A 21,049-nucleotide genomic window follows, 5' to 3' on the forward strand; every position below is an offset into this window, starting at 1 on the left:
CTGGGCGACAGAGTAAGACTCCATCTCACATACATACATACATACATACATACATACATACATACATACATACAGTATTGTTGGACTGAGTGTGGTGGCCCATGTCCATAATCCCAGCTTTGGGAGGCTGAGATGGGAAGATTGCTGGAGTTCATGACCAGCCTTGGCAACATAACAGGATCTTGAGTCTACTAATTAAAAAAATGAGCCAGGCATGGTAGTGCATGCCCATGATCCCAGCTACTCAAGAGACTGAGACAGGAGTATCACTTGAGCCTGGGAGATTGGGGCTTCAGTGAGCTATGATCTTGCCACTGCACTACAGCCTTGGTGACAGAGTAAGACCCTATCTCAAAAAACAACAACAACAAAAATTATTGTTTACTTGAAATTTTCTAAAAGAGTAAAGCTTACATGTCCTCTATGCCTACCCCCACCCCTGCTCACACACACAAAGGGTAACTGTGTGGGAATGGAGATGTTGATAGATTTGATCATGGTAATCACTGTGTAATGTATACGTTAACAAGTTATCACGTTGTACACCTTGAATATATACAATTTTTATTAATAAAAGAAAAACTTTTTGAAATATAATGCAGTTTAATATTGCTCATTGAAACATTTATATATTTACATTTACATTAGCATCTATCTACATACAGGCATCGTGTACTTAACCATAGGAAAGACAGCATGCACACCAAAATTCTGACCTTACACAGTGGCTCTCACATGGATGTTACTGGACTTCAGCCTTTGGGTTCAGTAGCTCTTCTGTGGCCCAGTTAAACTGCATGTTTAACAAGCCCTTGATGCAGCTGTTCAGAGGAAACATAAAGTATAGTAAAAGATAGTCAGGCGCAGTGACTCATGCTCTTAATCTTAGCACTTTGGGAAGCTGAGATGGGCAGATTGAGCCCAGGAGTTTGAGACCAACCTGGGCAACATGGAACAACTCCATCTCTACTAAAAATAGAAAAATTAGCCGAGTGTGTTGGTAGACACCTGCAGTCCCAACTATTCAGGAGGCTGAGGTGGGAGGATCATGTGAGCGTGGTACATGGAGGTTGCATTGAGCTGAGATTGTACCATACCACTCCACTCTAGCCTGCGCCACAGAGCAAGATGGTGTCGTTACAAAAAAAAAAAAATAGTGACAGTAAAAAGGTTTTCAGTCAGGCGTGGTGGCTCATGCCTGTAATCCAAGCACTTTGGGAGACCGAGGCGGGTGAATCTTAAGGTCAGGAGATCAAGACCATCCTGGCCAACATGGGGAAACCCTGTCTCTACTAAAATACAAAAAATTTGCTAGGTGTGGTGGTGTGCACCTATAATCCCAGCTGCTTGGGAGGCTGAGGCAGGGGAATTGCTTGAACTCAGGAGGTGGAGGTTGCAGTGAGCCAAGATCATGCCACTGTACTACAGCCTGGTGACAGAGCAAGACTCCATCTCAAACAAAACAAAACAAAAATGTTTTCATACTTACTACCTGCAATATTAAGATGTAGCTTGAAATATTAAAAATCTTTAAAATAGAGATGTTGAAGACTCATTGAAATACAAATCTGGTTTTGTATTACATCTTGTTTCCAGATGTTCTTACAAAGAGCTTTTAAATATGAAACTGGTACCTGTGTGCCAACTTCCGAGGTTTTCATGCTGTGTGTTTGTCATGTTTAAATACATAGGCTTCTCTTTAGCTTAGATATTCTTGAGTAACAATTGTCTCTGAACTTTTTTTTTTTCAAATCAAGCTATCTTTGCTATCCCAGTAAATACAGGTTTTTTTTTTCCTTTGCGTAACTATTCTTTGTTTTTCTCTCAGTGCTATGATGCAAAGGAGATATGAGCAGACCAAACTGAAGAATAAGATTTCTGAGAGGTGGCTGACACAGTTTAACATTTCTTCATTGTTGCTGTTTTCCCAGCCTTCATCCTGGAGATCTCTATCCTTTCACCAGGAAGCCCCTGTTCATCATTGTGGATTCATCTAATAGTGTTGCATACAAGGTGAGTTCCATGAGAACTATTACACAGGTAGACATTGTGGCACCAACCCAAGGGTACCCACTCTTAATGTGTGCCTTTTTATTTTGCTTTATTTTATTTAATTTTACACAGTTTGTATTTAGTGTTTCTTTTCTTTTGAGGTTGTGCATGCTAGTCAGGATCGGGTGCTATGAATAGAAACAAGAAGAAAACGCATGAATGGACACTCAGTGGAAAATAATAAATCCTCCTGCAGGAAAAAAAAAATTCAAGATTTCCAAGATCTCTGGTGGAAGGTTTATTTTTGTTATATAACCCAGAATAATTTTCTTTTATAGAGGGAGAGGGATAAGGGTGAATTTTATTTTCTAGTGTTCAAACGTTTCCCCTTGTCACGCTGAGCTGCTGTAGTTTAAGTGAAACCTCTACCCCATAGCTTTAGTCTTTGAATATTAACATATTGTTTTACATGCACTTAATTTTTTTTTGAAAATTTGTGACGATCACAAAAAATGATGGCCCTGAATGCTGAAATAAGTGACAGGGATCTAACCTGAATATCCTTCATTTTATATTTCGCTATTGAAGTGATGATTTTCAGTGATTCCGTAAAGAATGCCAGTGGTGAAACACTTTAAGTTGGATATTATAATTCAAACTATAGTAATTTACAGGAAAATGAAAACACAGTCTTTAGGGTCCTTTATATCTGATCAAAATGTTTTGTTAGTGAAAAATACATTCAAAAATATTCTGGATGCATAGATCTGCCACTTTAAACTGTTTCTGTTGTGGGTGTTCATGCTGCAATCTCAAAAAGTCGGAGAAGTAAACATTTGTAGGTTTCTATCGGGAAACCAATGAAAATGTCTGGTAGCCAAGTTTTCCATTTAGTTTTCATGTTTAGTTTTACTTAAACTTTTTATTCTAAGAGCTTCCAATGCACCCTGCATTTTTCAGCATATTTCCTCCTATTCACTTTGGCAAAGTTTAGTATTTTACAACTTTTGATTTATAGGAAAGTTATCAGTTTACTTTCTTAAGTTGTATATGTGATTTTTTTTTTTTGGTGGGGAATGGAAGAATGTGGGAGGCTGCTGAACAAAAGGGTTTATTGGCTCTCCCAGTTAAACTTATAAAACCAGAAGCATCCAGGCGTTTTGTGTCTTCAGAGAATTCAAAAGAAGTACTCTCTCTTTGTCAATGAAAATGAATCTGTTGCAGCAGTTTGGTGATATGACAGAATGTATTGATGCACCAGGTCCAGTGTATTGTTTAACATGATCTAGCATTATTGAGAGTAGTTTAGCAATCCATTAATTTCTCCCAATTTAATTGGGCATTATTGGATACCACTTCTCAGGAGTACCATTTGTTGTATGTGCCTGCAGAGCATTATTTAGATTTAGGATGAATATTGGATGCCGATTTTTATTTATTTATTTACTTATTTTGAGATGGAGTTTTACTCTTGTTGTCTAGGCTGGAGTGCAATGGCACAATGTTGGCTCATCGCAACCCTTGCCTCCCAAGGTTCAAGTGATTCTTTCTCCTCAGCCTCTTAAGCAGCTGGGATTACAGGCATGCGCCACCACACCCAGCTAATATTTTTGTATTTTTAGTACAGACGGGGTTTCACCATGTTGGCCAAAATGGTCTCAATTTATTGACCTCGTGATCCCCCTGCCTCGGCCTCCCAAAGTATTGAGATTACAGGTGTGAGCCATGGCCACAGATGCCGGTTTTTAAAGACACCATTGTGTATAATTGGAAATGTATTTAGTCAATTAATACATCATGGCTTAATTTTAGATTTTAATATTGTGATGCACAGGACAGCTGTGGAATAATAGCAAGTGGTTTTTGTTGTTGTTTGCTTTTGATGGCACATGCATTGTCACTCCTCTAAAGAAATAAATTGTCCCAAACATACCAATCTTCAGAAATGAAAAGGGAGGCCAGGTGTGCAGAGGCTCACACCTGTAATCCCAGCACTTTGGGAGGCCAAGGCGGGCAGAGGGGGGTCAGGAGTTCAAAACCAGCCTGGCCAACATGGCGAAATCCCATCTCTACTGGAAATTTATAAATTAGCTGGGCAGGGTGGTAGTCCCAGCTACTTGGAAAGCTGAGGCAGGAGAATTGTTTGAACCCGGGAGATGGAGGTTTCAGTGAGCCAAGATCAGGCCATTGTACTCCAGCCCAGGTGTCAGAGTGAGATTCTGTTTTAAAAAAAAAAAAAAAAAAAAACAGAAATGAAAATCGAACTCCATAGGCAGTAGGCAGATCAGACCATGGCACAGACCAATTTTAGTCTTTTTAGAAATTAATATTACTTACTACATTTAATTCAAGCATGTAGTTCTTTTTGGTAGCATATGAAAGTGTTTCATATTTACTTTTCCCACAAAAGCATTTGTAGGCTGGGCATGGTGGCTTACACCTGTAATCCCAGCACTTTGCGAGGCTGACGCAAGAGGATCACTTGAGCCAGCAATTTGAGACAAAGTTGGGCAAGATAGCCAGATCCCAAATCTATTAAAAAAAAAAAAATTAAAAATCTGCCAGGCTTTGGTGGCTCACGCTTGTAATCCCAGCACTTTGGGAGGCTGAGGTGGGCAGATGACCTGAGGTCAGGAGTTTGAGACCAGCCTGACTAACATGGTGAAATCCTGTCTCTACTAAAAATACAAAAATCAGCCCCCTGTGGTGGCAAGCACCTGTAATACCAGCTACTGGGGAGGCTAAGGCAGGAGAATCACTTGAACCCAGGAGGTGGAGGTTAGGTTGCAGTGAGCTGAGATCACGCCACTGCACTCCAGCCTGGGTGACAGAGCGAGATCCTATCTCAAAAAAATTTTTTTTAATTAGCCAGGCTTGTTTTTATGAACCTGTAGTCCCAGCTACTTCAGGAAGCTGAGGCAGGAGGATCTCTTAAGCCCATGAGTTTGAGGACGCAGTGAGCTGTGATTGTGTCACTGCACTCCAGCCTGAGAGAGCAAGACTGTATCTCTAATAAATTAATTAATTAGATGAAATTAAGCATTGTAAAGTCTTAAGCTACCACTTTGCAAGTTTCGTTTTTTGTTTTTTGAGACGGAGTCTTGCTGTCGCCAGGCTGATGTGCAGTGATGTGATCTCAGTCACTGCAACCTCCGACTCCCTGATTCAGTGATTCTTCTGCTTCAGCCTACCAAGTAGCTGGGATTGCAGGCATGCGCCACCATACCGCAGTTAATTTTTGTATTTTTAGTAGAGACGGGGTTTCACCATGTTGGCCAGGATGGTCTTGATCTCCTGACCTCGCTGCCTCGGCCTCCCGAAGTGCTGGGATTATTGGTGTGAGCCACCGTGCCCAGCCAAGTTGTCTTATTTTTTATTGTCTGTCCTTTGCTCTTTAATAAACTTTTTTCTTTAGGAAATCCTCACATCTTTATTTTTTTTCTTTCTTTCTTTTTTTTTTGAGATAGAGTCTCGCACTGTTGCCCAGGCTGTAGTGCAGTGGTGCAATCTCAGCTCACTACGGTCTCCACCTCCTGGATTCAAGCAATTCTCCTGCCTCAGCCTCCTGAGTAACTGGGACTACAGGTGTGCGCCACCATGCCCAGCTAATTTTTTTGTATTTTCAGTAGAGACAGGGTTTCACCATGTTGGCCAGGATCGTCTCAATCTCCTGACCTCATGATCTGCCCTCCTCGGCCTCCCAAAGTGCTGGGATTATAGGCGTGAGCCACCATGCCCAGCCCACATCTTTATTTTCTAAACCTTTTATTGAGATTTTTCATTTGTTCTCTGTATTTTCCTTTCATATATATAGAAATAGATGCATGTGTGATTATGTAACACATACATATACGTATACGTATACATATACATATATAATTATCTTTTTTTAAAATCATGGTTGAAATACCTCTCTTTCCTTTGAGAATATCAGTGATTATTTAAAATTTCTCCCTGCCTGGTATCTTCTTTTTCTTTGTTCATTTGTTTCTGTTTGTTTTTGTCTGTATCTTTCTCATTAGAGACGTTAAAGTGTCATAATCCTCACTTGTTTGCTCATATATAAGAGTGGAGCCTAGCAAACTGATCAGAAGCTCTGAGGGGCTGGGTGGGGCTGGTTCCAACTGAGCTGGACCTTATAGTTGGGTAACCCCTAATGTCAGTATCTTTAGGTCTTTCTTCATGGCCTGGTCAAGCATACGAGAGAAGATGCAACTGTTCCACCTGGAATGTAGAAGGTCTAGTGACCAGCATGATGCCATGTTTTCCCTGAAGTGTGTGTGTATGTGTGCGCATGTGTGTGTATGTGTTTGTGTGTTTATAGATACATGTATCTTTATGTACCAATGCCTCACAGTTAAAAGAGTCTTTTTTTTTGCGATGGAGTCTCACTCTGTTACCTAGGCTGGAGTGCAGAGGCATGACCTCGGCTCACTGCAACCTCTGCCTCCCGGGTTCAAGTGATTCTCAAGCACTAATTTTTGTATTTTTAGTAGAGATGGGGTTTCACCACATTGGCCAGACTGGTCTCCAACTCCTGACCTCAGATGATCAGCCTGCCTCAGCCTCCCAAGTAGCTGGGACTACAGGAGTGTGCCACCAAGGCCAGCTAATTTTTGTATTTGTTTTGTTTTGTTTTGAGATGGAGTCTCCTGTTACCCAGGCTGGAGTGCAATGGCACGATCTCAGCTCACTGCAACCTCTACCTCCTGGGTTCAAGCGATTCTTCTGCCTCAGCCTCCTGAATAGCTGGAATTACAGGTGCCTACCACCATGCCTGGCTGATTTTTGTATTTTTAGTAGAAATGGGGTTTCACCACATTGGTCAGGCTGGTCTCAAAGTCCTGACCTCAGGTGATCCGCCTGCCTCGGCCTCCCAAAGTGCTGGGATTACAGGCGTGAGCCACCACACCTGGCCAAAACAGTCTTAAATCAATGCTTGTTGAATGATGAAATGAGGGTTCTATTGTCCTTATTTTATACTTGAGGAAACTTTGCCTGTGAGGTTGAGGATCTTGTCCAAAATTTCCAGCACCAGTCTTTCTCTTTCCAATGCCCATGCTCTTTCCCATGCCGGAAAAGTGTAGCTAGCTATTCAGGCTTCTCTGAGCCTCATGTTAGAGGAATAGAGTGATTGAAATACCAAGATTTGTGTAACAAGTATGGCCTGTATTTTGGCTCTTAGATTGCCGGTAGGGGTCAACTAAGCAACTAAGCAAGTTGATTGGCCTTATGTGTGGTAATGTAGTACTTAGTAGAAGTTTAAAAAAAAAAAAGCCCTCAGTCATTTTGGGTAATACTTTTTTTTCTTTTTCTCCTGGAAGAAGAAAATTCTTTTGAGCATTTTAAGTATCTGTGACAGAGCTAGATGGATCCCTGCCCATGAAAATGACTTACACATTTGTCAAAACAGGCATATTTATCCAAATAGCCTCATCCTAAAGTATTTGACTGATGTCCACAGCAATCAGTCTCTTAAGGCATTCACAACAGCATTCAGTTATGTAAGAGCTCTTCTGCCAGCCAGCCTCACTCTCATTCCATTTCTCTCTGGTGATTTAGAAAGACCTTCTGTTTGTTTTGGGTGTACTGCAGTTATATCTAAGTTTGGGTTAATCTATTGGAATTTGTTGGACTTATTTTCCTCTTTTGTTTTTTTTTTTTGGATCCCATTAAAAGTGAACGTAATTGCTATGGACTTCTTGAGGTAGTAGATTGAAGTTTTTTGTTACTGCTGGGAAATTCTCATTTTCTCTTCACATATTGATAGTATTTAAGCTTCTCTGTCCTCACCTTCTGGAGCTCTGATTAAATATTAAATATTAGACATTCACACCATATCATCCATATTTCTTAACCTCTCTTCTGTCTGTATTTTCCATTATTTTGTTTCTTTGGTTGAGACTTGTATAGTTTCTTCTGATCAGCTCTTAGTTCAAAAATTCTCTTTTCAGCTGTGTGGAACTTGCTCTCCAACCCATCTATTGAGTTTTTTGTTGTTTATGGTATTTTTCTTTCTTTTTTTTTTTTTGAAATGGAGTCTCACTCTGTTGCCCAGGTTGGAGTACAGTGGCGCAATCTCAGCTTACTGCAACCTCTGCCTCCTGGGTTCAAGCAATTCTCTGCCTCGGCCTCCGAAGTAGCAGGGATTACAGGAGCCTAGGCCTGGCTAATTTTTGTATTTTTAGTAGAGACAGAATTTCACCATCTTGGCCAGGCTGGTCTTGAACTCCTGACCTTGTTATCTGCCCACCTAGGCCTCCCAAAGTTCTGGAATTATAGTCGTGAGCCACTGCGCCCAGCCTGGTATTTTTCATGTCTAGTAATTCTGTGTCATTCTTTTTAAATTATTCTATTGCCCGCCTCCCCCCCCCCCCCTTTTTTTGAGACAGAGTCTCGCTCTGTCCCCCAGGCTAGAGTGCAGTGGCACTTTCTTGGCTCACTGCAACCTCCACCTCCCAGGTTTAAGCAATTCCCCTGCCTCAGCCTCCTGAGTAGGCGGGACTACAGGTGTGACACCACACCTGGCTAATTTTTTGTATTTTTAGTAGAGACAGGGTTTCACCTTGTTAGCCAGGAACTGATTTCCTGACCTTGTAATCCGTCCGTCTTGGCCTCCTAAAGTGCTGGGATTACAGGCGTGAGCCACCCTGCCCAGCCACTCCATTGCCCTTTTTGTAATTTCTTATTTTCAAGTTTATTTTTTATTTCTTCAGACTTAATAAACATAGTTATTATTTGTTATCTATGTGATATTTTCTGTAATCATACATGAAATCGGATTTTTATATGAAATCTGATTTTGCTGTTTGAGACACCCTTTGCTGTTTTGTGCCCCTGTATGCTTGATTACTTTTGACCATGTTTCTTCTCATTATCCTTAAAATTACTTGTATGAAGTTCATACAGCCCTAGGATGAGGTTATCTTTAAGCAGAGAGGGTCTGCATTTGCTTATGCCAGACACCTGGAGGCACTACCAGTTTGAAATCACCTAGATAATAGAAATTTGGGCTGCAAATATATAGGCGGGCTGACTTAGACTGATAGCACTCAGGAACTAATTTTTTTTTTCTTTTGTTTCCTGCTCAGCATCAAGAAAAATTTTTTTGCATTCCCATGTGGAGTGGTCATGGAGGAGGTGTCAAGTTTGGTTTTGGTTAATCCTTATACTGAGAGTATAACCCTTTAGGATTCCAGGTTAAAGGGTATAGCCCTTAGGATTTCAGTTTAACGTGGGGCAAGTTTTCTGTTAGATTCCCATCTTGGACAGTTGCTGAGCTGTGACATTTGTCCCCTTTTCCAGATGAGATCTTCAAAACCCAAATTCAAGTTGCTGGACTGATTCAGGGCAAGCGTTCTGGAATCTGTGTGTCTTCTCAGTGTCCTCTCCAGGTTTTTTTGTGTCTCTTTGCCCTCTTATCAGTGAAGTGCCCTTGGGTTCAGTCCTTGTTCTTTTCTACCTACAACTGACTTCTTGATGTTCTTAGCTGATTTTATGGCTTTGCTGTTTCTGTGTTGACAACTTCCAGGCCAGACCTCTCTCTCAAGCTGAACTCAAATATTTTCTACCTACTCCACATCTTTAGTTGGTAATTTAGTTGGTAGAGTTTGCAAACTGAACATGGCCAAGACAGAATTCCTAGGCTCTTCCACATACAGGTTTCCCCGTTTTAGTTCATGACTGCTATACTATTGTAGTTGCCCCAGCCAGAATCCTTGGTTTCCTAATTGATTCCGCCTCCCCTCACATCCAACATTCATTTCAGGAAATCCTGTTGGCTCTAACTAATATATATATCCAAGATCCCATTACCTCCTCTGCCTCATCCTGGTTCTTACCACCATCATCATTCACTTGAATTATTGCAGTAGCCTTTTTTTTTTTTTTTTTTTTTTAAATGGAGACGGAGTCTTGCTCTGTTGCCAGGCGCCAGGCTGGAGAGCAGTGGCATTATCTTGCCTCACTGCAACCTCTGCCTCCTGGGTTCAAGCATTCTCCTGCCTCAACTTCCCCAGTAGCTGGGACTACAGGCTCAAGCCACCACACTCAGCTAATTTTTTTTTTTTGTATTTTAGTAGAGACAGGGTTTCACTATGTTGGCCAGGATCATCTTGATCTCTTGACCTTGTGATCTGCCTGCCTCAGCCTCCCAAAGTGCTGGGATTACAGGCGTGAGCCACTGCACCAGGCCTACAATAGCCTTCTAGCTAGTCTTCCTCCTTCCTTGCTCTCCTATAAGTGTGCCTGTAAGACAGATATGCCTCCTTTCTACTCAAAATCACCAGTGGCCTGTCATCTCACTCAGAGGAAAGGCTTTTTCTGTTCACACATACCCCTCCCTCTCCATCTTCCAAAAACATCTCTGATCTTCTCTCTTCCTGGGTCCCTGATTGCTCAGTTCTCTTCAGCCACACTGACCCCCTTATTGTTCCTAAAACATACCAGCCAGTCATCTGCCCTAGATCTTTACATTCTGTTCCCTCTGCCTTGAATCCTCTTCCAAAGATACCTACATGGTTCTTTAGTTGTTTGAGCAAATAAAGCCTTTTACAACGTCTTCCCTAATTGTCCTACTTAAAATTATATGCTTCCCTAGTACTCCTTATCTACCTTTCTTACTTTGTTTATCTTAATAATCATAACAGTTAATTTTTCCATAATGACTTAGTGATATGCACTGTTCTAAGCATTTTATATGTATACATTTAATTCCTGCATAACATAGTGTGTTGCTTTTATTGTTCCCATTTTACTGATAAGAAAATCAAGGGACAGATAAAGGTTAAGTAATTTGCCCAAGATCACACAGATAGTGGGTGGCCGTGTTGAAATATAAACACAGTGGACTGTAAACTTGTGCTATTAACTATATGTTGTACTCCCATATGTAGCACTTGTCACCTTCTATGATACCATATAACTTATTTATTTAGTTGGTTAGTTTACTGTGGGTCACAGCCTACCATTTCTCCATCTGCCATCCAACTGTCAGCTCCAGGCCGGGCATAGTAGCTCATGTCTATAATCCTGGCACTTTGGGAGGCTGAGGAGGGCGGATCATCTGAGGTTAGGAGTTTGAGACCAGCCTGGCCAACATAGTGAAATCCCATCTCTACTAAAAATAAAAAAATTAGCCAGTTATGGTGGTGCACACCTGTAATCCCAGCTAGTCAGGAGGCTGAGGCGGGGAAAGTTGCTTGAACCCAGGAGGTGGAGGTTGCAGTGAGCTGAGATCGCCACTGCACTCCAGCCTGGGCGACAGAGCAAGGCATCGTCTCACAAAATAAAAATGAAAATAAAATAAATAAATGTCAGCTCCAGAAGATAGTGTTTTTTCTGATTTATTTACTGTTGTATCTGTAGCACCCGTAGCAGAGTCTAGTCCTTAGGTCTATGAGTATTTGTTGAAGAAGAGAAGAAGACATCTTTAAAAAGAACATTATATACTGTTTTAAGTGAATGTGCATGGATGCAGTGATATAATCATAGCTCACTGCAGCCTCAAACTCCTGGGCTCAAGAGAGCCTCCCACCTCAGCCTTCTGAGTACTAGGACTAAAGAAACATGCCAACACACCTGGCTAATTTTTAAATTTTGTTTAGAGATAGAGTCTTGCTATGTTGTCCAGGCTGGCCTTGAGCTCCTTGCTATTAGCGATTCTCCCACCTTGGTCTTCCAAAGTGCTGGGATTGTGAGCCACTGTGTCCAGCTGGTGAATACATTTTTAAACCTCAGTTAAAGAGATAATTTACTGGGCAAAAGATTGAATGGCTATATGAAAGAAATCTGAAAAGCCCCATCACTGGATAGAAATAAAGCAAAGTTATCAAAATTATTTCTTTCTTTCTTTCTTTCTTTTTTTTTCTTTGTTTTGTTTTTTGAAGACAGAGTCTCACTCTGTTGCCCAAGCTGGAACGCAGTGATGCAATCTCAGCTCACTGCAACCTCTGCCTCCCAGGTTCACATGAGTCTCCTGCCTCGGCCTCCCAAGTAGCTGGGATTACAGTCACATGCCACCATGCCCAGCTAATTTATTTATTTATTTATTTTGAATTGTTAGTAGAGATGAGGTTTTGCCATGTTGGCCAGGCTGGTCTCGAACTCCTGATCTCCACCCGCCTCATTCCACCCGTCTCGGCCTCCCAGAATGCTGTGATTATAGGCGTGAACCACTGTGCTTGGCCCAATAATACTTTGAGACTTTTAGAGTCAGATATACAATTTAGGGCAATGAAAAAGATCAGAATTATCCAATTAATTCTGTAGCAGCTAGACCACAGAATACTTGTATGGCCTTGATCATGTCTTTGATCTTTTCTGAGCTGCTTTTTCCTTCTCTAGAAAATAAAATGTGAATACTGATCTTACAGGAGTGTTGTGATTATAGATTAGGATCTATAAAGCCTAGCATAGTTTCTGGAAAATAGCACTCAGTAAATGATAGGAATTATTATGATAATGATATTGTTTCCAGACAAAATTAGCACACATGAAAGAAAACTTTATCCCAAATTAGTTTATCAATATAGAGTAGAAGAATTTAAATAAAATACAAGCAAATAAGCTTATTAATAGAATAATCTATCAAAAGAGTTTATCTCAATCATGCATGAAGGTTAGATATATGAAAATCAGGCCAGGTGCAGTGTCTTACATCCCAGCACTTTGGGAGCATAAGGCAGGAGGATTGCTAGAGGCCAAGAGTTCAAGACCAGCTTGAGCAATATAGCAAGACCCTATCTATAAAATAAAAAACTAGCTGAGTGTGGTGCCACGCCTGTGCAGTCCTAGCTCCTTAGGAGGCTGGGGCAGGAGGACTGCTTGAGTTCAGATGAAGACTGCAGTGATTTATGATCACACCACTGTACTCCTGCCTGGGTGACAGAGCAAGACCCTGACTCAAAAAAAGAAAATTAATACTATAAACTATGTCAATAGGATGAATAAGGCAATCACATGCTTATCTTAATAGTCATTTAGTAAAATCTAGTAAAACTCATTGCCTGTTTTTAACTAAAGCACTTGAACCTATGATGAAAAGCTTCTGTATTAAATAGCCAACTATGTATTTAGAGAAACACTAAAAGTATGTTCAATTAAAATAAGAAAAAGAGAATGCCTGTTACTATCATTGTAATACAATATTGCTTTTGTCCCAACTAGAAATTCATAACATTCCCAAAATAAAACAATAATAAAAGTTGTTTGGATTGGTAAAAGAGCACACAAAACAGTACATATTGGAAAGAATGAGATGAAAATCATTAGTTGCAGAGGGTATGATTTTATGGTGTGTGCCTATAATCCCAGCTTCTTGGGAGGCTGAGGCAGGAGAATTGTGTGAACCCGGGAGGCAGAAGTTATGGTGAGCCGAGATCGCGCCATTGCACTCCAGCCCAGGCAACAGTGCAAGATTCTGTCTAAAAAACATCAAGAGAAATTACAGAAAAGCTACTAATATGAATATAAATGTATCAAATTGGTTAGATATAGGACAAACAGAAAATTCAATAGCACCTTATATATGAGCTATATCTAGTTAAAATTTATTCAATATATGTTCCATTTGTATATATTTGCTGTAATTTTTCTTAAACTTATTAGCTTTGAATTGTATACTTCATCTATGTGAGCAGTTATGAGATTTCTGCAAAAACTTATAAATAAAGATAATAAGATTATCCTATGGGAGTTAAACTGTAAAATTACTTACCGAATGGATCAGAACAGAGGCATGTAAAGCACCTTAAAGAAACTATTTCTCAGGCCTAAAATTTAATTTTAATCTGATAGAATAAATTCATGTATTTGTGTCAGATTTCCAAGATAATCCACAGGTTCAGTGATTTCCTGGGAAGATTCACAGGACTCAGTATATATTCATACTCACTGCTATGATTTAGTATAGTAAAAGGATATAGAGCAAAATCAACAAAAGGAAACAATATGTGAGGTGAGTTTGGAGAAAACCAGAGGCAAACTTCCAGGGGCCCTCGTCCAGCGGAGTCACACAGGATACACTTAATTACCCAACCAATGAGTTGTGACAACACAGATTAAATATTATCTACCAGGGGAGCTCATTAGGAACTCAGTAACCAAGGTTTTTATTGGGAACTGATCTTGTGGGCCTGGCTTTTACCAAAATGCTAGACTCCCAGAAAGAAAGCAGGTGTTGAGTATAAACCACCTTGTTTGCACAGTCTAGGCAGAGTGAGCCACTCTTCATCAGTTTTGCTAATGGTAGGAACTCTCACGAAAACTAAGTTCCCAGAAGCCAGCCAAGGGCCAACCAATAAGCAGAACTTTCAAAGGATGGCAATCTGGCTTTCTATGCTAACTCTTCCTACAGAGTATTATTTGAAAAAAAAAAAAAAAAAANAAAAAAAAAAAAAAAAAAGTAAGGAGAGAAGTTGGTTAGCAAGGAGTACAAAGATAACGGAGACCTTGAGAAATAAATAACAGCAGTGTCCACTTTAGCACTATCCAAGATGAAAATTGGCATGGCAGAAAATGCCTCAATCTTCCTTATCAAAAGAATCATTCAGTTTACTCCCTTTGTTTGGATTATAAGATATTTCTAATTTATCTTAATTATTTGCTTAATACTTTTAGTACTGGTATTACATTCATAAAGTCACAGAATCAAAAATTTCAAGAAGGCATATTGTGAATTCTCTTTCTCCCACCTAGTCCCCACGCACTAAGTTCCTATCTCTTCCTATAGGTAATCATTGTTACCTGTTTCTTATCCTTTTAGAAAAAAATGGTAAATGGATATACAAACCAAAACAAAAAGTCATTTTTTTAAAAGACATAGTCTTGCTCTGTTGCCCAGGCTAGGATACAGTGGCATGATCTTGGCTCACTGCAATCTCCGCCTCCCAGGTTCCAGCAATTCTCCTGCCTCAGCCTCCCGAGTAGCTGGATTACAAGCACACAACACCACGCCCAGCTGATTTTTGTGTTTTTAGTAGAGACAGGGTTTTGCAATGTTGGCCAGGATGGTTTCAATCTCTTGACCTCATGATCCGCCTGTCTTGGCCTCCCAAAGCGCTGGAATTACAGGCATGAGCCACCGCGCCCGGCAGAATTTTATTTTTCTTGTTGCTTTACCACAGAGCTTATTATTTTACTTCCCTTGTACATAAAATTCTGCCGGGCGCGGTGGCTCATGCCTGTAATTCCAGTGCTTTGGGAGGCCAAGACAGGCGGATCACCAGGTCAAGAGATCGAAACCATCCTGGCCAACATTGCAAAACCCTGTCTCTACTAAAAACACAAAAATTAGCTGGGTGTGGTGTTGTGTGCTTGTAATCCCAGCCACATATTTTACTTCCCTTATACATATATCAGGAAAATGATATGATTAATTATGCAACGAGTACTTTAGTTTGAGTGTCAGCTTACTTGCTACTGTAAATCACACATTGACATTCTGGTCTTTTACACCATTCCATGAGAGCAGTTATTATGACCCACAATAAGAGATGGCTCCAGGAATCAGGTTTTGAAGCTGAAAGCCAGATCCTGGATCTTGGAACGTTCACCCTTATGTATACCAGTGTATGTTGCTTGATGGAGTGGCCTCTTGGTATACACCCAGATGACTTCTTGCAAAACTGCAACCATGTATATGCATTGTGTTTAAAAAATCAATAGTTTACTCAGTAAACCATTTCAATTGAGAGCTTTTAAGAAAGCCTATGATGCATGGTAATTATGTATGAATGGCAGTCTCTTTAGCTGTTGGTGATGTTTCTGCATCTGTCTGTGAGTTTGAGGGCCCAATTTATACACTAAAGATACGCCTTGGAAAATTACTAAGTAACTATCTTTGGTCAAATCTTTAATGCAAGTTTTAAATTCTTATATATTACAGAATTTCACAAACTTGTTTGGACAGCCACTAGTCTGCTTGCTTTCTCCTACAGCATATCCAAAAGCTTTACAAGGTATGTACCCTCATTGCCTGTTACAACCATAGGTTGCAAATAAACACTGTGTTCATTATGAATAGTACTGATCTTTGTTTTTTCCTCCCATAATGATCACTTGTGGATTTATGTTCTTTAATATGGCAGGTGTTGCTCTGAAATATACCCAGAAGCCTTGCCAACAACCGAGGTCCCTTAATGTGCTATCATTAGGCCTTGAGATAACTCATCTCTAAGAAAGAAGTAGTTTTCTTCCTTGCTTATGGGAAACTCATGATTTGTAAATTTTAAAGTTTGTTTTACAGGTTTTTGTTTTGATTTGCTGATCATATCCATATAGCATGGCTTTCCTATATCTTTGCAGGCATCTTTTAAGACTACAAGATTGCTGGTCTAGGAAACTTCTCAGTCTATGCCTCAGAGTTAGGATAACGTAACTGGCACAACTTAAAGTGTTTCTTTTATTCACATTTTTACCTTGTCTTAATTTTAAAATAAAAGAACCTCTTCTAAGTCTGCCAGAGAGACAGGTTAGTGTTTTGGCCATTTCTTCAATGGCTGAGAATCAAGACTTTTTGTCCTTAATGATTTGTCTTTAATTGGTGACACATAAAATCTAATTCTAACTCCCAGTCATTTAGTAGGTAAAATACTAAACAACCTTAACACTGTTTTAGCAGTACTTGTCACTGTTTCACTATCTCCCTAACTGTGAATAGTGCTGATGTCTCTCTGTGGGAGATGGCATTTTACTGCTACTTCCCAGCCAGAAGTCCTGTCTGCTGACATAGTTTGACACAGGAAGTGATGGTCAGCATTTGAATGCCTGAGAGAAGCTGGAGGCTTTCACCGTTGTTTTAAGGTAAGTTCTGCTGTTTAACAGGGAAAACATGTAGAAATATTAACTTCATGTATCCAAAAGTAAAATTACTAAGGGATAGAACTTACCTTCAAACAACGGTAAAATTCTCCTGCTTTGAAGATTTTGTTCTCCTGTTTCTTATCATTTCTGGAGGAATGTGATCCCTTTCAGTTACTCAGCAGTAATTGCTACCAATCTGTCCTATCATTATGTAGTTTTATTTAAATTTGCATGGTCAAATGGGTTAATACTAAGACTATTTGGTCTGAAGGACTTCATTTTATAGAAGAGAAAAACACAGACTTTGGAGGTAAACTGACTGAATTTGAATCCCGAGTCAGCCACTTATTTGCTTTGTGACCTTGGAAAGTTATTCAGCCATTCTTTGCCTGAATAATCTATCAAATGGAAATAATAATAGTATCTACCTTATAGAATAATGCTGGGTATGAAGTAACTACTCAATATGTGCTCTCATTATTAATGCTTAGTTGTAATACATGTCCTTAACACATTTTGACCCAGTCTCTTATCTTTGTGCTATAAAGCTTAGACCTCTAACACCTTAAATTATTGTTCAATTACAAAAGCAGATTCAGAATTCTTTTGTGAGAAATATTTTGGATTTATCCATAGGCATTATTGCTACTCACCTCTGCAAAAGGGGTGGGTGCTCAATGTAGGTGCAAAACTAGCTGATCTGTAAGCACTTTGAGATCTAAAGCCTACAGTTCTCTCATTAGCCAAGAGTTACTTCATTTATTCAACTTTTTGTTTGTTTGTTTGAGATGGGGTCTCATTCTGTTGCTCAGGCTGGAGTGCAGTGGTGTGATCACAGCTCACTGCAGCCTCTACCTCCTGGACTCAGGTGATCCTCCCACTTCAGCCTCCCAAGTAGCTGGGACTAAAGGTACACACCACCACACCCAGCTAATTTTTGTATTTTTTTTGTAGGGACCAGGTCTTACCATGTTGCCTAGGCTGTTGTCAAACTCCTGGGCTCAAGAGATCTGCCTGCCTTGGCCTCCCAAAGTGCTATTCAACATTTATTATCAGGTATTATGCTAGCACTAGAGATAGCACTGTGACCTGACAATCACAGTTATGCTCTTCACAGAGCCAAATGTCTAGTGGCAGGTAGAGACAACCTGATGGGCAGTTATAATAAGTAATTCACAGGAGGATGCATGCAAATGGATGAGGAACTCCTGACTAGCAACACACTGAGGACGAGGGAAGGGGATGAGATGATGTCTAACATGGACATTAAGAACATGGAGACCTAGATAAGGTTGGGAAATGACCGAGCAACAGTGTTCCAGCACGTGCTGTGGCCATGAAATAAGACAGCTTAGGGAGCATGTAGAGAAATTTATTTTATTTTTTTATTTTTTGAGATGAAGTCTCGCTCTGTCTACCAGCCCGGAGAGCAGTGGCACGATCTTGGCTCACTGCAACCTCCGCCTCACAGGTTCAGGTGATTCTCCTGCCTCAACCTCCCAAGTAGCTGGGATTACAGGTGCATACCACCATGCCTGGCCAATTTTTTTGTATTTTTAGTGGATATGGGGTTTCACTATGTTGGCTAGGTTGGTCTCGAACTCCTGACTTCGTGATCTGCCTGCCTTGACCTTCCAAAGTGCTGGGATTACAGGTGTGAGCCACCGCACGTGGCCTAATTTTGTATTTTTAGTAGAAACAGGCCTGACATCAAGTGATCTGCTCACCTTGGCCTCCCAAAGTGCTGGGATTATAGGTGTGAGCCACTGTGCCTGGCTGAGCATATAGAGAAATTAAAGTAATTCCTCCTAGCTAAAGGGTAGAGTTTGAGATTGTGTGATTGAATTATGAAAGAACTTCTAAGATTTGTTAAATGATTTAAGTGGAAGACAATGGGGTACGGGTTGAGTATCCTTAATCGTAAAATCTGAAATGTTTCAAAATTCAGAAGTTTGAGTAGCAATATGACACTGAAAGTGAAAAATTCCACATATCAGTACTTAGCACAAGGTTTGTTTCATGTACAAAATTATTTAAAATATTATATAAAATTACCTTTAGGTTATGTGTATAAGGTACCTATGAAACATAGATAAACTTCGTGTTTAGACTTGGGATCTGTCCCCCGAATATCTCATTATGTATATGCAAATATTCCAAAATCCCAAAAAATCCAAAATCCAAAATACTTCTGGCCCCAGGCATTTTGGATAAGGGGTACTCAGCTGATACCATCACAAGGTTTAAACAGATGAGTAGCATGAAAGAGCATTCAGTTAACCTCTTAGAGAATAAACTGAGGAGCGGCATGGATGAAAATAGGGAGATGGCTGAATGTAGCACAGTGCCTATGTAGCCGGCTGCAAAAGATACTGAGCCCATAAAACCGACAGGACTTTGTGATGGACTAGGTGTGGGGAGGGAAGGCAGGAATAGACTTCCAGGTTTCTGGCTGAGTTGCTGGTAGAAATGATAATACTTGTTGAGAAACATATTTGTAGAGAACAAAAGGGGAAAGAATTTGCTTTGAGTTGTTGACATGTTGAGTTTGAGGTGCCTTTGAGAGTTAGGTTGATTATAGTAGCCTAGAGCAGCAGTACATAACTGGAGTGTGAGTCACCTAAGAAATGGAGTGTGAGTCATTAAATTTTCTAATACCTATGTCAAAAACAGTAAAAAGAAACCGGTGAAATTAGTGTTAACAGTGATATTTTGTATTAAGGCTTTGAAATCCAGTGTGTATTTTACCTATCTAGTCACATTGTGAATGTTCAGTATCTATTGCAGGACAGAGCAGTGCTAGACCTACGGAATTCAATTTAGGCTGCTGATAGAGAATTGGAAACTAGTAGGCATATAATTGTTGACTAAAATCATGGGAGTAAGAGCAGTCAGTGGTGTATGGGACCAAAGAAAGAAACTACTCATATTTAAGGGACAGGAAGGGAAAGAGCAACTCATAGAGAGCAACTCAGAGGAGAATCAAAAAGACTGGCATTTCTAGCACTCATCAGAGAATTCTGTCACAGATAATCCGTGATCCAACACTTGCCATACTTGGATGAAATTTGTTAATTGAGGGTAGAAAATGGTAAGAAATATGTTCATTTTCCATTTCTCTTAAGTTTGCTAGGCTCTTCCTTAATTTTGTTCAGCAGAAAGCAACATACCAACGATGTATTTTTGTAGTTTCATGAAGAATCTGCTTTGTTGAATTATGATTTAGTGATATAGCTTTAATTTTATATATTATCAATATATTAAAATGTTCCTCATGTGTATCTCTTATCTTTTGCAAAACTACTGTCTATATATATAATAACATGTTTGTTATTACAGATCAATCTCAGCGAGGTAGCCTCTTCACTCTCTTTTTGAACAATCCTCTAATGGCCTTCCTATTTGTCTCTGGATTGTCAAGCATGCGCAGAGGCCTATGGGAAAAGTGTCAAGAATATCTTCGAAAAATCAACCGTGATATTGCCCAGCTTCTGACCCATTCACGTTCAATAGGTACCCTCTTAATCTAACTGCACACTTAACAGAATGTATTATCATGGGTTAAAATGGTTACTTATTTTAAATTGTTTGAATTTTTAAAGGTATGTGTCCCAGGCAGGAAAGTTGAGAAGGCTTTCCTGAAGTTTCCTTACCCTTTGAAACGTAATTTCCATTTAAGCATCTTTTTACTGTCACTTTTCTCCTCTTTGCAGATCAGGCATTTCTCCAGTTTTTTGGAGATGAATTTCTTCGCTTGCTCCTCACAAGATTTATCTTTTGTTCAGCCACCATGAGGATGCATAAAATTTTTCGGGTAGGCAAAGAACATTATTAAAGATGAATTTTATCATTTTAGGTATTAAGAACCATGTATTATATTTTGCCTGTATAAAATAAGGTTTGGATAAATTCAAAATAATATTTACAAATGTACTGTCACACTGGTCTGTTAAGTAAAAAAATACGTATTCACAAATGAAGATGTAAAGTATAAACATTGACCATATTAAGCCACATCTGAGTACCTATCCTTTGTTTAAAAGTAGAACATTTAAGGCCGGGCGCGGTGGCTCAAGCCTGTAATCCCAGCACTTTGGGAGGCCGAGGCGGGTGGATCACGAGGTCAAGAGATCGAGACCATCCTGGTCAACATGGTGAAACCCCGTCTCTACTAAAAATACAAAAAAAATTAGCTGGGCATGGTGGCGTGTGCCTGTAATCCCAGCTGCTCAGGAGGCTGAGGCAGGAGAATTGC

At 39.9% G+C, this 21,049-nt stretch overlaps 1 protein-coding gene across 3 annotated transcripts in view; it reads left to right on the forward strand.

Moving 5' to 3' along the window:
• Positions 1–21,049, forward strand: part of SCAI (suppressor of cancer cell invasion) — a 96,961-nt gene that overhangs the window by 56,484 nt on the left and 19,428 nt on the right. For 2 of the 3 annotated variants that reach the window (XM_017548334.2, XM_017548331.2), the window contains 4 exons: positions 1,932–2,013; positions 15,878–15,950; positions 20,134–20,307; positions 20,508–20,608. In XM_017548334.2, the coding sequence (XP_017403823.1) occupies positions 1,932–2,013; positions 15,878–15,950; positions 20,134–20,307; positions 20,508–20,608 (430 nt within the window). Of the gene's footprint in view, positions 1–1,931; positions 2,014–15,877; positions 15,951–16,651; positions 16,795–20,133; positions 20,308–20,507; positions 20,609–21,049 lie in introns of all 3 variants that reach the window. The other variant, XR_001830857.2, reaches the window with a different exon arrangement.

The sequence above is a fragment of the Cebus imitator genome, unplaced genomic scaffold (assembly GCF_001604975.1).
Source record: "Cebus imitator isolate Cc_AM_T3 unplaced genomic scaffold, Cebus_imitator-1.0 Scaffold206, whole genome shotgun sequence".
NCBI lineage: Eukaryota > Metazoa > Chordata > Mammalia > Primates > Cebidae > Cebus > Cebus imitator.